This window comes from Aquarana catesbeiana, linkage group LG01 (genome assembly GCF_042186555.1).
Source record: "Aquarana catesbeiana isolate 2022-GZ linkage group LG01, ASM4218655v1, whole genome shotgun sequence".
Taxonomy (NCBI): Eukaryota; Metazoa; Chordata; class Amphibia; order Anura; family Ranidae; genus Aquarana; species Aquarana catesbeiana.
The window spans coordinates 222,957,222-222,974,899 of record NC_133324.1 but is presented as its reverse complement, the minus strand read 5'-3'; the positions used below and the strand labels follow the sequence as shown (position 1 = coordinate 222,974,899).

Below are 17,678 nucleotides of genomic sequence, written 5' to 3'. Positions count from 1 at the left end.
GGGTGGGGGGGGGGGAGCCATGGTCTCTTAGGTGCTCCTGAGAGACAGGGATTCCTGACCATTTTTCCTCCCGGTAGCGGGGGCCTGTCTGGGCACTTTAGTCTGTTTCTGGAGACTGGCAAAGGCCTCCTGGGTTTTTTTTTTTTTTTTTCCTTTTTTGTTTACTCTCTTTGGCCAAAAGCTCAGATTCAGGCAAAAATAAATTTCCTTCATGCAAAGCTAAAATGGGGGAGAATTTGAAGAAAGCCTTATGCAGCACTTGCATTGCTTCCTTAGTCAAAGAGGAATCTGCTTCTGTCTGTGATGACTTGGTTGCCTCAGTAAAAAAGGAGCTGTATGCCACGATTCAGTCATTCTGTGATTCGTTGGTTAATCCGGCAGCTAGTCAGCCTTCCACATCCAAGTCTTCCCAGGTTTTTCTTTCTGTCCCAGAGAATTTTCAGAAAGTCCTTCTACCAGGGGTCAATCCCCCGCTCCTTCCAATGATGGTTCAGCAGAGGAGGAGAGTGAGGGGGTGGAAGCGGCCCTTCTAAGTTTAAATTATCCCTTGAAGTAGTTGATGGGCTTCTTATGCCGCGTACACACACGATCGGACTTCTCGTCGGAAAAAGACATGACGGTATTTCCGACGGGATTCCGCTCAAGTTTGCCTTGCATACACACGGTCACGCAAAAGTTCGCTGAACTTACGACTGTCAAGAACGCAGTGACGTACAACACTACGACGAGCCAAGAAAATGAAGTTCAGTGCTTCCGAGCATGCGTAGGAATTTTGCGCGTCGGAATTGCCAGACGATCGCATTTTCGGATAGGAACTTTTTCTCAATCTTTTGCTGGCTGGAATTCGGCCAGCAAAAGTCCGATGGAGCATACACACGATCACATTTTCCGACGAAAAACTCTCATCGGTCTTTTGTGGGCCGAAATTCCGATCCTGTGTACGCGGCATTAGAGCCATACATGTTGCCCTTGGCCTAAGTGAAGGAAAAAAAGGAACTAACACTACACGACCACATGTACGCAGTTCTTATGCTGCGTACACACGGGTGGACTTTTCGACGGACTTGCCTACACACGATCAACCATAGTCCGACGGATTCGTATGTGATGACGTACGACCGGACTAAAACAAGGAAGTTCATAGCCAGTAGCCAATAGCTGCCCTAGCATTGGTTTTTGTCCGTCGGACTAGCATACAGACGAGTGGACCTTTCGACCGGACTCGAGTCAGTCGGAAAGATTTGAAACGTGTTTCATTTCTAGGTCCGTCAAACTTCTTCCTTTTTTTTTTTTTTTTTTTTTTTTTTGGGAAAAAGTCCGCTGGAGCCCACACACAATCGAATTATCCGACGGACTCCGGTCCACCGGACCAAGTCTGCCGTAAAGTCCGCTCATGTGTACGCGGCATACGTGAGCCTAAAGTTCAGACATTTCCGGTTCATTCTGTAATTTCGGACTCCATAAAGGAAGAATGGCAGGAACCAGAGAGAAATTTTTTCTCGAGCCCACGAGACGTTTTTCGTTTTGAGGAAGACCCCTCTGTGGTATGGAAAAAGCTCACCAGGCTGGTTGCTGCCTTCTCCTAGGTCTCTAGATCCACCTTTTGAAGACATGGGGGTCCTAAGAGATCCAATGGATAAGCGTATGCCAAGATCTCTTGAGCAAGAGAGCCAATTGGTCATGAGCAATTTAAAGCCAGCTATGGTCACAACATGCAGAGCCAGGAACCTGGAATATTGGGTTAACCAGCTAAAAGCTCATGTAGTTGTGGATTCACCAAAACAGGAGATTTTGGATTTCTTTTCTACCTTGTCCTCTGTGGTAGCCTATATAGCGGATGTTTCAGAAACTGTGAATCAGACCGAGACAGACGTACAGTTAAATTGCACTTGTTTAATAATAAAAGTAAATAGAACAAACGTAGTCAAAACATAGCCAAAGTTCAGTAACCAGAACAGATAGTTGAACAAGCCAGAAAGTCAGGAAGTCAGGAAGCCAGGAATCAGCATAGTGGAACAGCAAGGAGGATCTGGAGCCAGAAGGAACGTCAGCCAAGCAAGTCTTTAACAGTAATGCAGGAGAGTCTCTGTGGTGTTGACCAGGCGAAGGCAGAGATATCTGAGCTGGACGGCTTAAGCAGGACTGACGAGCAGGAAATCATCAACAGGTGAGTCACTGTAGAGAGATAAGAGCTGGCAATTAACTGACAGCTGAGCGGCCAGCTCAGAGAAGGAAGGGCTGAGCCCAGCCCTGACAGAATGCTTCAGCCGAAGCATTTAGAATGCTGGCTTGATAAGTAGCCTTAACAAATTCGGCAAGAAGAGCTTTATGACGTAAGACTTGGCCAGGTGATGCAGCATCGAATGGTAAACTCTGTGGGATTCCTTTTCAGGTGACCTAGATGCCATTCTAGACAGGACTGCTGATAGGAAGAAGAAATAACCCCAGAAAAGCTTTTTTTTTTTTTTTTTTCTCCTACCTTTAAAGAGCTCAGGATCAGGACAACAAGTTCCAGGAAGGGGAGAAGAATTTGTCCGCACACAAAGCTAAAGGCAAAGGCAGAATCCTTTCCTTTTCCATCCTCCTACGCTACGCAAGGCAAAAAATCCCAATGACTCGGGTGGGCGGAAGGCTGCAAAATTTCCTTCCGCAGTGGTCAGGCATAACATCAAATCAGTTTATACTGGCTACGCAATAGAGTTTACGGAATTCCCCCCCCAGAAGATTTCTTGTGACGAATACCCCAAAGGATCCAGTAAAAGCCCTGATCATCAAGTCATCATTTATTAAAGGTGCTGATGCAGCAGGGTGTAGTGATCCAAGTGTCACCAGAAGAGCGGCAACAGGGTTTTTATTTTCACATTTTCTTGGTAAGACGGCCAGCAGGGGAATTCCGACTGATCCTCAATCTAAAATCTTTGAACAAATCCGTAAAGTACAGAAAGTTCAAGATGGACTTGATTTTTTCAGTCAGAAATCTGCTGACCCCAGAATGTTACATAGCATGTTACTGTGTTACATATAATGTTACACATCAATAGATTTAACGGATGCATACCTGCATATCCCAATCTCGCTCCAGTCCCAGAAGTATCTCAGGTTGGCGGTAAAGATGGAAGGTGTAATTCATCATCTGCAGTTCAAGGCCTTGCCATTCAGACTGTTATCCTCGCCTCGGATCTTTACCTAGGTGATGGCGGAAGCCCTAGCTCCACTTCATCTTCAGGGAATCACAGTGATTCCCTATTTGGACGACCTACTATTCTTCGCCCCCTCAAGGGAAAGGTTGCAGGACAACTTGGCCATGCAACCATCTGAAATCTTTAGGATGGATTCTAAACCCCCAGAAATCCCCCCCCCCCCCTAAACCTGTCACAGGAGGTTCGCTTTCTGGGCTATCAAATCATTTAAATAGAACAGAAGATTTTTCTCCCGCCAGAGAAAAGGGACAGGGTTCAGTGCACTGTGTCGATATTGCAGACCAACCAGCCGTTAACGATAAGGCAAGTTTATGTCGGCATTAGTTGTACTGACCTCAACAGTGCCGGGTATTCAGTAGGCAAGACTGCACTTCAGGTGTCTACAAACTTTTCTCCTGAGGTCATGGGATCACAGCTTAAGATCGCTGAACACGGAGGTGAAGATTCCAACCAGGGTGAAGAGGACACTGTGGTGGAAGAGTCAGGAGATCCTATCAAGGGGTCTAAATTTGGGCCTTTTCAGTCGAAAAAGAAGACTGACAACAGATGCCAGCTCTTGGGGATGGGGGGGCCCACCTAGAGAAAAACTTCTCTCAAGGAAGTTGGTCCAAGGAGGCGACAAGGTCCTCAAATTGGCGAAGGTCATCGGAAAATCCTAGCGTATGTACAGGGCATAACAGTTAGACCCCTTTCACACTGGGGCGTTTTTCAGGCGCTTTTAGGCTAAAAACAGTGCCTGCAAAACGCCCCCCCTGCCCGAGTGCTTTCACACTGAGGCGATGCGCTGGCAGGATGTTAAAAGTCCTGCAAGCAGCATCTTTGGAGCAGTGTATACCGCTCCTCCACCACTCCTGCCCATTGAAATGGCACCGCTAACAAAGCGCCTGCAAAGCACTTCGGCATCGGTGCTACACAAGCGCATTTAACCCCTTCATCGGCCAATAGCTGGGTTATAAGCGCCCCGCTAGCGGCCAAATAGCGCCGCTAAAATGAGGGTAAAGCACCACTAAAACTAGCAGCATTTTACCGTCAATGCCTGCCCGCTCCAGTGTGAAAGCAGCCTTAAGTAATAAGTGATACAGAAAATGTCTTACATTTAAACATTTATTAAACACAACAAACCTCCAATCAGTTCACTTGTATGTATAATTGTAGATTAAACAAAACTATATCTTAAATATTAAATACACAAAAACAGGTAATCAAAACTTTTGTATGAAAAAAAAAAGGACTAACTTTACTTTAGTAACTTTATTTATTTTTTTTTTTAAAATTAATTAAAGTGTATTTTTTCCAAAAAAATTGTGTTTGAAAGACTGCTGCGCAAATACCGTGTGACATAAAATATTGCAACAACCGCTATTTTATTCCCTAGGGTCTCTGCTAAAGAAAAATATATAATGTTTTTGGGGGTTCTAAGTGATCTTCTAGCAGAAAATAGAGGAATTTTACTTTGTAAGCAACAACTGTGAGAAAAGATTTAGTCTTTAAATGGGAAGAGCCGGTTCACACAGGGGCAACACGACTTGCAGGCCGACTCTGTGAGGCGACCTGCACACGACTTCTGTATAGAAGTCAATGCAAGTCGCCTGAAGTCGCCCCAAAAGTAGTACAGGAACCTTTTTCTAAGTCGGAGTGACTTGAGTTGCTCCTATTAGAACGGTTCCATAGTACAGAACGGGACGCGACTTGTCAGGTGGCTAAGTCGCCTGACAAGTCGCCCCTGTGTGAACCAGGTCTTAAACTGAAAACTCCTACACATGGAGTTCAGTCCATTGATGAGTATAAACATTGTATCTCTTTGCTTCTTTTCTCAGACTTGGCAGGATGCCCAGATAGGAAAGACAAGTCTCCACAGGACTTCAGGCAACTTGCATTGACATCTATTACAGAAGTTATTTGCAAGTCGTGCTGAAGTTTTAAATCGGCCTTTTTTTATCAGCACAATCAGCCGATGCCGATTAATTTAAAAAATGCCAAAAATCGCCCAATATATCGATCGACCTCTACAGAGAAGCACTTGCTATCCCTGTCAGCAATCCACCTAAGGGGGACCCTGAACAGAGTGGCGGATTTCCTGAGCAGGCACCCCATTCAGGAAGCAGAGTGGTCTCTGAATCTGGAGGTCTTCAACAATTTCCAGTATGTGGGGACAGCCAGAGGTGGACCTGTTTGCCTCAAAGGAGAATGCACAGGTTCCTCAGTTCTTTTCTTTAAACAATCTCAAAGGATCACTAGGGATAGACGCTCTGGTGCATCCATGGAGATTTCACCTTTGCTTCGCTTTCCCCCATTCCAGTTAATCCCACTGGTATTAAGGAAGATCCAACAGGAAAAGGTACCAGTCATCCTAATTACTCTGTTTTGGCAGAAAAGGGCCCGGTTCTCAACTGTTCTGTTCTGGGAATGGCGACCAAACCTTGTTAGCATCTACCTCTCAGGCAGGATCTGCTAATCCAAGGTCCAGTAAATCATCCAGATGTGGCCAGCCTGTGTCTCGCAGCCTGGTATCTGAGGAGCAGCTCCTAGAGAGCAAGGTGTTTTCAGACCATCTAGTTACAACATTACTATTGAGCAGGAAAAGGGTAACAAGAGACATCTGTACTAAAGTCTGGAAGGTCTAAAATTCATGGTGCAATTCATCGGCCCAAGACCCAGGGATCCTTGTTTCCATCTTGGAGTTCTTGCAAGATGGTGCAGATAAGGGACTAGCAGTCAGTACCTTAAAAGTACAGGTTGCTACACTAGCGGTGTTCTTAGAAAAATCTGTTGCCTCTGAACTGCTCTTAGTCAGATTTTTTTTAGATCTAAGCCAGCACTGGTCAAAAGTTTCCCTAAATGGGACCTGTTGGTAGTCCTGCAATTTTTAGCAAGGAGTCCATTTGAACCTCTGGAAGAAGCGTCACTCAGATGCCTCACTCTTAAAGCTGTGTTCCCGATCGCCATTACTTCAGCATCCAGGATCAGTGAGCTCGACGCTCTGTTAAATAGGGAACCTTACCTGTCACTGTTTCCGGATAGTTAGACCCCTTTCACACTGCCGACGCCCGGGCGTCAGTGCTAAAGCGGTGCTATTCGGTGCTTTACCGGCGCTATTCGGCCACTAGCGGGGCGATTAAAAATCCCTCGCTAGCGGACGAAAAGGGGTTAAATGCGCCCGCAAAACGCCACCGGTATCCCAGCGCTGCCCCATTGATTTCAATGGGGAGCAGCAGTGAATTCACCACTCCTTCACCGCTCCAAAGAAGCTGCTGTAAGGACTTTTTCTGACGCCCTGCCAGCGCACCGCTCCAGTGTGAAAGCCCTCGGGCTTTCACACTGGAGTGAATGGAGCAGCTGTTTTGGGGCGGTTTGCGGGCGCTATTTTTAACGCTATAGTGCCTGCATAACGCTCCAGTGTGAAAGTGGTCTTTTACTTAGGACAGACCCAAAGTTCTTACCCAAAGTAGCTTCAATGCATAATCGTTTACAAGACATTGTGCTCTAAACCTTCTGTGCAAACCCATCGTGGGAGAAGGAGGCTTTTTTCATATGTTGGATGTCAAAAGGATTTTATTATGTTACCTATAACAAAGGACTTTAGGCGTACAGACTCCTTATTTGTCCTTTTTTACAGGCAACAAGAAAGGTTGCCAGGCGTCTAAAAGTTCTTTAGCCTGATGGCTGAAATTATCCATCCTGGAAGCATACTTGCATGCAGGTTTGTCTCTGCCAGCGGGAATTCGTGCACACTCAACCAGAGCACTTGCGGCCACTTGGGCAGAGAGCTGGTGCCACCCCTGAACAAATTTGCAAGGCGGCAACGTGATCAAGTTTCCGCACCTTTTGTGCGACATCACAGGCTGGACCTCACATCTGCTAGCGATCAGGCATTTGGCAGGAAGGTCCTGCAGGCTGTTATCCCGCCCTAGGGCTGTAAGTGTCTGTTATACTGAATATCTCATTACATGGACTACACATACATGGTTATCAGCAGAAGACAATACTTTTTGCAACAGTGGTTCTTTTTAAAAATTGACTATATACAGCAAAGTAATCAGCAAGCCACTAATGCTATATGGCAAATATTACTATAACTATGTTACTGTCAGGAAGTTTGCTCAATAATCTCAGTTCTTAAAGCGGCGTTTTACCCAAAAGTGGAACTTCCACTTTAAGCACGCCTTGCCCCCTTACATGCCACATTTGGCAGGTAATTTTTTTTTTGGGGGGGGGGGGAGTGGGTGCCTAGTTTTGAGTGAGAGTTCTTGTCCCACTTCCTGCTTCCGACCTCAGGCAAGCTAGGTGACTCCTCCTCTCCCCTTAGGTGGCCCTTCCCTCTCGGCAATATTCTGGAACACGTCACAGGTCCCAGAAGATTGCCTGTCCACTCAGAGAGCTTAGCGTGACTCATGCGTGTGCGCCCGCCAGCCAGCCCGGCCGTGAAGCCGCAAGCTGTCACGACCGGGTGCCCACAGTTTCTGTGGCGGTGCCACGGAGAGAAGGGGGAGAGGAGCGAGGCTCCGTGTGGCCGCATCGCTGGACCATGGGACAGGTGAGTGTCCTGTTTATTAAAAGTCAGCTGCTACACTTTTTGTAACTGCTGACTTTTGATAAACTAATAAAAAAAACCTGGAACTCCGCTTTAATCACTGTAGCAAGAATCTAGAGAGCACTTCAGTGTCACTGTGTTTGTAACCCCTAAGGGCTATGTTGTGTGACTTCTCTCTCTCCTTCAGGTATCACCAATTTCTAAGGCAGGTTGAAGCTTATTGGTGGCTGTGGGAAACTTTCTTATAGCAGACACCAGGCTTTCTGTAAGTGAGAGGCATCATGCAACCTTGCAGTGGGTGTGTTTGGGAATTGATCTACAGCATCAAAAGCAGGCATTCTCAGGTCAACAGATCACTGACTAAAGGGATTTGGCTATTAGGCTGAACTAATTCTCTACAGAGTATTGGTAACTGTAAGCGCAAACACACAAGTCCATATATAACAGGAGATATAAAGGGCTGAGCAACTTAGTCCATAAGGGGACAGGCTGGAAGTTCAAGGGTTAAGTGGTAATACTACACTCCGGTGGCGCTTCCTTCTCTACCCCTCTCTGAACTAATGCGCTACAGCAGGGGTGTCTAACCTACAGCATCACAGTTATGAATGCGGCCCAACACATCATGGTAAGCCTAAAAATGTTGATTTTTTTTTTTTTTTTTTTTTTGTAAAAACGCATTTACATTTAGGGAACACATGTGGCAGAAGAAAAACTTGACAGTGTCTCTTTATTGGACTTAAGTTTTATCTATTTAAAGAAAAAATATCCCACTCTTCACAATCACGCCTTACTCATGTCATCAGTTTTTGTCAGCAGGTATATTTGTTAGTAACTATTTTCAAGCATGAAGGACACAAAGGGCAAAATTAGAACCAAAATATCTGGTGAGCACCTTGAGAATTCATTGAGAATGTCTACTACAATCAGATCTAATTAATTTATCGAAAACAGTGTCAAAAATCACACTAGTTTTATGTTGCTCTCACTTTTTATAATTAAAAAAAATTACAAAAAATTTAATTTTATTTCTCAAGTTCCTTATCTATTTTGTGATCGTTAACTTGTGATCTGCCTGAATTTTTCTGCTCATCAGTTATCCTTACTGTTAGTGTATTTTATATGTGACCAAAGCCCATTCCTCTTCTTCCAATGTTGCCCAGGAAGGTCAAAACGTTGAATACCCCTGCTCTCCAGTAACGCCTGGACAAAAAATTTTAAGCAGGCTGTGCTCCTTTTTTGTGTTCAGTTTTGTCTGGAGCGTAAACAGAACTTCTACTAATTTAATGATTTTTCGAGGGTATTTTTGCAGCATTATTTGTAAACTCAAAAGGAAATCAAGAATTAGCAGTGCTGGGAGGCTGCAAAAACCATACGGTGAATGTTGCAAGATCACACATCTTCTCCATTCTAATGTTTGAATGACGAACCACATTTACATATCTACATGTTTTATGTATTGATCAATTGTCAGTATTTGGCTTTCTGGAATAACAAGCTGAAGTACCTAATACTGTGGCAATGCAGTGTAAGATTTACTTATAGCCTTAAAAGATGGTGCTGGCAAAAAGCCTTTGTTTCACTGAAGGATTAGTCTTTTCATAAACCTTCAGTAAGAGTAGTCAACTCAACATCGTTAAAGAAATTTAAATACATTTTCTTAAAGTGGATGTAAACCCGATTCATGAAATTTGAGCTGGGCACATATATCTGCAGTGTTTTGTTATCTCTCTTCAAAGCACTATGTCCTGTGGCTGTCTTCATTTTTCTGTTATCAGCATGATAACGTTTGACAAGTTCTCTGTCAACTGTGATAAAACCAGCCTGAATTTTGTGTCAGGGTGGGTGCTATAAATAGCTTAGCAGAGAGCTGGTCTATTCACAGCACAGCTCTGCAAGTCTCTGCCTATGTGGAGAGAGGGTGTGTGCCTTTCCTCCAATCAGCTTTCTCAGTGTATGGCAAGAATGCACACCCATAGGTGAATGGGAAGAGAAAATTCTAACAGGAGCTGCACTTTCTAAACAGTATATAAGGCTGAAGAGAGCAGATATACATGTAAAACCTATGTAGGAGGATTTGTTTAATCTCTGTGTATCATCAGAGGCTGTTCACTTCACTGGGTATATGTAAGGGTTTACATCCACTTTAATTCTTCTTGTGGCAAAAAAAAAAAAATGTAAACAATCCTACAGCTACAAATGAGATGTTAACTATGGAGGGTGAGACATCTGCCTGTCTTCAATCATCATCCTGCTAGGATCAAGTGGAATGATCTCCCTGACTTTGCCTATAGATAAATTCCATACACCTCCATCTTAAGTTCCCTTTTATAAGGAGTACCTGTGATGAGATTTCACACAAAAATAAGCCCCTAACAGTCTTACGCTTACCCAATTGTACTTCATCTTTTACTTATCTAACTTCAGTAAACTAAAATGTTGTCAAATTGTGTGTAATTTAAATTTGCCATTTTTTTAAATTCAGCGTTATTTATTTGATATGTTTTTTAACTTTCCTTTTGCCCACTTTAGATTTGAAACTAAAAGTTCCCTGCATGGACCTTACCTGACAACTGTCAACAATGTAGTAGGCCATTGGCAGCTTCTTAAGAATTCTGATATCTCTTTGGAGGAAGGTAAGTTTTCTGGAAGGGGTTTGTGTTCCATAAGGTTTTTAAGAGAAATTGCTTCCTTCCTTTTTTTTTTTTTAATTTTGAGAAACTGCAATAATCAATAGCAATTGGCTATGAGTTAATTAAAAAGTTAGAACTTGACACAAACTTGGATAATATAAAGCTTGTTGATTTATTTATCAAAAATAGTACAGCCCGCCCATCTTATGTCAAGGGGTCCCAAAAGAAAGTGGCCCCTTTTAAGTACCAGTTCGTTACTGAAATCTGGCTTTTCCCCACCATTGGTGCCTGTGATTATGGTGTGGGATTTGTGGACAGGTCTTGTGAAGCTTTTGTACCCCTGTTGGACTCCTTACCATTAAAATATAGAGGATTAACTGTTACAAGTAAACACATCTGCACACATTGTAACCTATTTTAGAAAATTTCATCTAGAATAATGAAAACTCCACAGTAACCAATTCATAAAAAAAGTAAATATAAATCATCCAAGGGTTTGCTTAGTTAAAGTATGCCATCTCATTCCATCCCCCCCTTTTTTTTTCTCTTTCATTACCTGTGGAAATGCATTCCTCACAATATGATAATGCTATATTGATTATGGCTAATACTGAGATTTACTTGTGTGGTGCAGCGTAGTTGTGGTACAGTGTAGTGCAGCAGTAATGCAAATATGTGAAACAATCAGCGCTATCCTGATTAACGAACTCCTTTATTTATTTTTATATATATATATATATATATATATCACATACATACACACACCTGCTGTGAACCCTAAAGTAAAAATATATATTATAAAAATGTATGTGTACCCAAAAGCATACACATGCAGTGCAGCCCCACTACAGAGATAAACAGTAATCCCCTATGCACAAATTGTACATGAAAATTCAATAAAGCCCACTAAATAAACAAAAATCTTGATAGTTGTACTAAAGTGTTAACCTTCTGTCAACGTGCAATGACATGAAATTAGCGATTGTTTGTCTTTTATCTAGTAAGTGTCCCTCTTTTAGTGGGGTTTTAAATACATTTTTAAAGCAGAGAGCACTATGTCGGCTGTGTCTTTTGATTACATGTCAAATAGGAGTCCACTGGAGTGGAGAAATATCTTAAGGAGTGAGGCTATATTAATCCTGGCAATCAACTCCCTATCTGTGAGATACACATTGGGTGGAGTGGAGATCGTGAAAGTGAGAAGGTGAACAGCTGATTCCTGACTGAAAGAGACGTTTGGGGAGTGAGAAATGAAGAGTTTATTAGAGTCTGTCTAAAGCCCCATACACACGATAGGACTTTGTACAAACTTTACCTTGGATTTTTGCACAAAGGGTGTTGGCCATAAGTTTGTATTGCATACAGACGGCAGGACTTTTCCAGCCAACTTTCACCAAATCACGTGGTTTTTCAGCTCTTTACCACCACCCTTTGTTCAACTTCTGTATTGTTGTCTGATATTGTGTCAATCTCGCCACTTTTATTGGCGAGATTGACACCTTGCGAGCCGGGTTCACACTGGGTCCGACTTGGACCCCCGCCAATGCCAGGCACTGTGTTTGGTATGAATCTTGAGGGGGAACTCCACGCCAAATTTTAAATAAAAAAACAGCATGGGTTCCCCTCCAGGGGCATACCAGGCCCTTAGATCTGGTATGGATTTTAAGGGGAACCCCCTACTCCGAAAAAACAGCATGGGGGTCCCCCCAAAATCCATACCAGATCCTTATCCGAGCATGCAGGCCGGTCAGGAAAGGGGGTGGGGACAAGCGAGCGCCCCCTCCCTCCTGAGCCATACCAGGCCGCATGCCCTCAACATAGGGGGTGGGTGCTTTGGGGGAGGGGGGCGCCCCACCTTGGATTTAGAATTTGCTAACATGGAATAGCAAAAAGTCAGACCACTTTTTTTTTTTTTTCAGTGATATCACTCAACTCTAAGGCCCCTTTCATACTGGGGCGTCGGCGGTGAAGTGCCACTATTTTTAGCGGTGCTTTACCGCCATTTTTGCGGGGGGTTTTGGCCACTAGCAGGGCGGTTTTGACCCCCGCTAGTGGCTGAAAAGGTTAAAACGACCCGCAAAGCTGCAGCAGCGATTTTCCGGCGGTTCGGCAGCGGTGCCCATTCAGTTCAATGGGCAGGAGCTGTGTATACACTGCTCCTAAGATGCTGCTAGCAGGACTTTTTTAGCGTCCTGCCAGAGCACCGCTCCAGACAGGAGAGTGCCTGTAAAGCTCCTCAGTGTGAAAGGGGTCTAATAATAAAAATATTTGTTGGGAGAATGTCTCAAACAGTCGCCCAACCATCACTAAATCTGGCTGTATTTTGCTTTAAATGTTGATTTTTCTATGATTGTCATCTCCATCTAGTGTCTTGTCCCATTTTTTTGGGGGGGAGCGGATACCCTCTTTTTAGAGGCATCCAGCTCCCACTTCCTCCACTGACCCCAGATCTCATATTCAAGAGGTCCTGTCATGCTTTTTTTCTATTACAAGGGATGTTTACATTCCTTGTTATAGAAATAAAAGTGCCCCAATTTTTTTTATTTTTTTTAAAGGACAGTTTAAAAAGTCAAAATAAATAAGAAAAAAAAATGAAAGCGCCATGTCCTGCCGAGCTCACGCGCAGAAGCGATTGCATACGTGAGTGGTGCCCGCATATGAAAACTGTGTTCAAACCACACGTGAGGTATCGCCGCAATTGTTAGAGCAAGAGCAATAATTCTAGCCCTAGACCTCCTCTGTAACACTCAAAAAATGGTAACCTGTAGGAATCTTTAACCACTTCGCATCCAGGCCATTTCTGACGCTTCGCTCCTACATGTCAAAAATCATAATTTCTTTGCTATAAAATTACATAGAACCCCCAAACATTATATATGTTTTTTTAGCAGAGACCCTAGAGAATACAATGGCGGTCATTGCAACTTTTTATCTTGCACGGTATGTGCGCAGCAATTTTTCAAACGCGTTTTTTAAAAAAAAAAAAAACAGTTTCATGCTTTAAAAAAAAAACAAAACAGCAAAGTTAGCCAAATTTTTTTGCATTGTGTGAAAGATGAAGTTACGCTGAGTAAATAGATACCTAACATGTCACGCTTCAAAATTGCACACGCTCGTGGAATGGCGCCAAACTTTGGTACTTAAAAATCCCCATAGGCGACGCTTTAAAATTTTTTACTGGTTACATGTTTTGAGTTACAGAGGAGGTCTAGGGCCAAAATTATTGCTCTCGCTCTAACGTTCGCGGCGATACCTCACATGTGTGGTTTGAACACCGTTTTCATATGTGGGCGGGACTTACGTATGCGTTCGCTTCTGCGTGCGAGCTCACGGGGACAGGGGCGCTTTAAAATTTTTTTTTTTTTTTTTATTGTTAATTTTACTTAATTTTTATTTTGACACTTTTTAAAAAATTATTATTTTTTTTTATCACTTTTATTCCTATTACAAGGAATGTAAACATCCCTTGTAATAGGAATATGACACGATCAGTCCTCTTTACAGTGAGATTTGGGGTCAATAAGACCCCACATCTCACCTCTAGGCTGGGAAGCCTAAAATAAAAAAAAAAAATAAGCTGAAGCGGCGCCGTTTTTTTTTAATGCAGAGGCCGGGCGTGACGACATAACATCGCGCCCGGCCTCCGAACGATCATAGAGACTCCGGCGACCATCTGGTCCGCCCGAAATCTCTATGGTGAACATCCGGCGCCGGCGGATCCGCTATCCGACTCACCGATCGCTGAGGTGAGTCGGTAGAAGCACCGGAGGGCGGCGGGAGGGGGGGACGTCCCCTCTCGCCGCCCGTAAGAACGATCAAGCGGCGGAACAGCCGCTATGATTGTTCTTATGGTGTACGGAATCGCCGGCTGAAAATGCCGGTATCTGAATGATGTCTGTAGCCTCAGGCATCATTCAGATATAAGCCCCGAAAGTCGAGGCCGTCATGACGGCCTCCGGATGTCAAGCAGTTAAACGTCGCCTATAGAGATTTTTAAGGGTAAAAGTTTATCGCCATTCCATGAGCGGGCGCAATTTTGAAGCAAGTGCGCTTGTAACAAAGTATTGCAACGACCACCATTTTATTCTCTAGGGTGTTAGAAAAAATATATATTTAATGTTTGGGGTTCTAATTAATTTTCTAGCAAAATAAAAAATTATTTTAACTTGTAAACACTGAGTCTGAAAAATAAGCCTGGGCCTTAAGTGGTTAAAGGGTAACTACACTTCCGTGGAGAGAAAAAAGTAGCAAATAAAAACAATATAGCATATACAATTGCATCACAGGTCATATTGTAATTGAATGTTATTAAAAATGACCTTTCCTTTTTAATCTGCAGTTCTATCATTTTCTGTAAATGCAATACCCCCGAGAAATGTAATTTCCTGCTTGTGGGATTTGGCTAGTGGTTTTCTCAGAAGTCTGCACTAAGATACGAGTCCGATTTCAGGCATCCCCTGCAACAAAAATGTCATTTTTGGTGAGATAGGAAATTACGTCTAAAGGGATGCAGACCCTGCAATTTTTTCTCATTAGAGCCCTGCTGCAGCTGATTGAAAATTATGAAATCGCTCCCATTAGATGTACTTACCACATGGACACAGACAAACTCACACAGGGATATTTCTTCAAAATAACAAAAGATAGGAACCTGCAACCGTTTGTTGAAATCCTTGTAATGTACATTGAACACTCCGAGCGGAATGTTTTTTCAAACAAAAGTGCAGGTAATGCATTAACCTCCTTAGCGGTATTCCCGAGTGTGGTTCGGGGTGAATTTTCAGTACCAAAAGTGGCAACCCCGAGCAACTTTCGGGATCGCATTGCAGGATCCAGGCAAAGTTACTTACCTTGTCCCCAGGATCCTGCTATGTCTCTGCTCAATCTGTCACAGTGCCAAGCTCCGTTCCCTGCGAGCATCGCAACGCACGGGGGCGGAGCACGGTGCCAAATTCAAAAAGTTAAAAACGTACAGTACACTGTAATCTTACCGATTACATTATTGTATCAAATTATTTCACCTCCCTTTTGTCCCTAGTGGTCTGTCCAGTGCCCTGCATGTAGTTTTATATTATATATGCTGTTCTTTCTGCCTGGAAACTGGAGATTGTCCATAGCAACCAAAAAGCGTCCCTTTTACATAAAAAGCCGTTTTAGACCAGCTAGAAAACAGCGATAATAAATTCGAATCACTCGCAGAATTGAGCAATAGTGATTTGTGGGCAAATCCGTCATCAAACACTGAAAGTAATGACCGCAACAATTCTGCAACTGAGCAAATTTCAGTGTTTTTTGGTTTGTTTACATTATTGAATAATTTTATTATTATATTATTATTTGTTATAATTATTTATAGTTATTTATTATATTATTTTATGATTTAGTGTTTCAAACTATCATACCCGGGATGTCTACTAGACTCTTGTTTGAACAGATTTAAGTGTGTTATTCCTAAGAATTACAGGCCTACAATATAAAACGCCAAATTTCCATGCAAAACATTGTACCGCTTTGAGCATCAAAAATCTGAAATAATCATACCGCCAGGGAGGTTAAGGTAAAAAAAAATGTCCATGCTTTAACACTACTACATTTACTGTATTTTCACTTGTTGGTCTATCACATAAAATACATTTACGTTTTTGGTTGTAACATGAAAAAAATGTGGAAAATTTCAATGGGTGTGAATACTTTTTCAAGGCACTGTATGTAGAAGTTGTAAGAAGGCCCTTGGTGACCAGTCACTTGATCTCCATCATTCTATATCTTGTGCTAGTAACCTGACACGTGTAATATGTTACCCACAAAGGCTCCACAGTCTTTTACTCTGTTTTACATAAACCATTATTATACAAAACAATAATCAGCTGTGTGAGTTCATTTTGCTGACTTTTTTTGCATCTGTTTCTTAGGCATTGCTGACTACAAGCCTGCAGACAGAGAGAAGATCATCCTGCGTCTTAACGCACAATAAGAAGCAACAAAGACCACTAGAATGACCTGTTGTCATCAGATATGAGGGAAACTGGCCTCACTTTTTAGAATTTTAGATTTCCTGCAGTATGTGCCAAATAACTTTGATAAACAACACAGATATGCATTGGATCAGCACTGTAAAAGTTTAAACAGTATTAATTAATGGGCTTGATTCAATTTAAAAAAATGTAATTTGCAGAGCCCTGAAGCTGCAAAATACAGATTTCTGAACAAACTAACAGATGAACAGCAGTCTTACTTAGCAAAACCATTTTATTAATTTGCTTTTTAATAATTAACTTGATTTACAACCATAAAAGATGATTAGATTGGTTTTGTAGTAAAATGATGAACTGTCCCGGAAAGGAAGTTGGTTCCAGTCAGTCATAATGATGCTTTTATCTGATCAAAACACATGTATGCCCCATTTAATGAGCCAATATGCAATGTGCAAGCATCATCCAGCCATTGCAATCACCATTCAACTGCTGGACTCTTATTTGTTGCGACTCTTTGTGTCTGATAAAGAACCTTTCCTTATAAGCCGAATGCTATTCTTTCAGGACGTTGATCTAAATAAGGACTGTAGTGCTTCTCCCACATGTAGGCTTCTCACAACACTGAGAATGACACTGACCGCTGAAGTGTGCACTGAAAATCAAAGCTCTGAAAAACATATAGCACAGAACTAATGACTGGACCAATGCTTTTTAACATAGTATTATTTAAACCGTAATTACATTTACAAAACTGACTGTGAATAAATTTGCCATTTTAAAGAAAATAAGCATTTTATGTTTTTATTAATCTTAATTGGAACTGAACTCAAAAAGTAAACATCTACAAGTGTTAAAGCGGAGTTCCACCCATTTAAATGTCAGCAGCTACAAAAAGTATAGCTGCTGACTTAATAAACAGACACTCACCTGTCCCACGGTCCAGGGATGCGGCCGTACGAAGCCTTGCTCCTCTCCCCCTCTCCACGGCTCCGGCATTGCAAGTGTGGGTGCCTGGCTGTGACAGCTTGTGGCTTCACAGCTGGGCGCGCACTGCGCATGCGCGAGTCGCACTGCGCTGTCTTGCATGGCCGGGCAACATTCTGGGACCTGTGACGTGTCCCAGAAGATTGCAGGGAGAAACCAGGTACCCACCCCCCCCCCCCCCCCCAAAAAAAAAAAACGACATGCCAAATGTGGCATGTCAGGGGGTCATGACAAGTACTCCCACCCAAAAAAGCATAAGATCCATTTTTGGGTGGAACTCTGCTTTAATGGAGCCTAACCAGTACCCTGAAAGATTAACTTTTTTTGTCCTAAATTCCAGATATGTGGGACTGCCCTG

General features: G+C 42.8%; 1 protein-coding gene across 4 annotated transcripts in view; it reads left to right on the top strand.

The window, feature by feature from the left end:
- Positions 1–17,124, top strand: part of TCN2 (transcobalamin 2) — a 63,578-nt gene extending 46,454 nt beyond the window's left edge. For all 4 annotated transcript variants that reach the window (XM_073625356.1, XM_073625366.1, XM_073625374.1 and 1 more), the window contains 2 exons: positions 10,261–10,364; positions 16,274–17,124. In XM_073625356.1, the coding sequence (XP_073481457.1) occupies positions 10,261–10,364; positions 16,274–16,335 (166 nt within the window). In that variant the 3' untranslated portion in view covers positions 16,336–17,124. The remainder of the gene's footprint in view (positions 1–10,260; positions 10,365–16,273) is intronic.
- Positions 17,125–17,678: the final 554 nt, after the last annotated feature.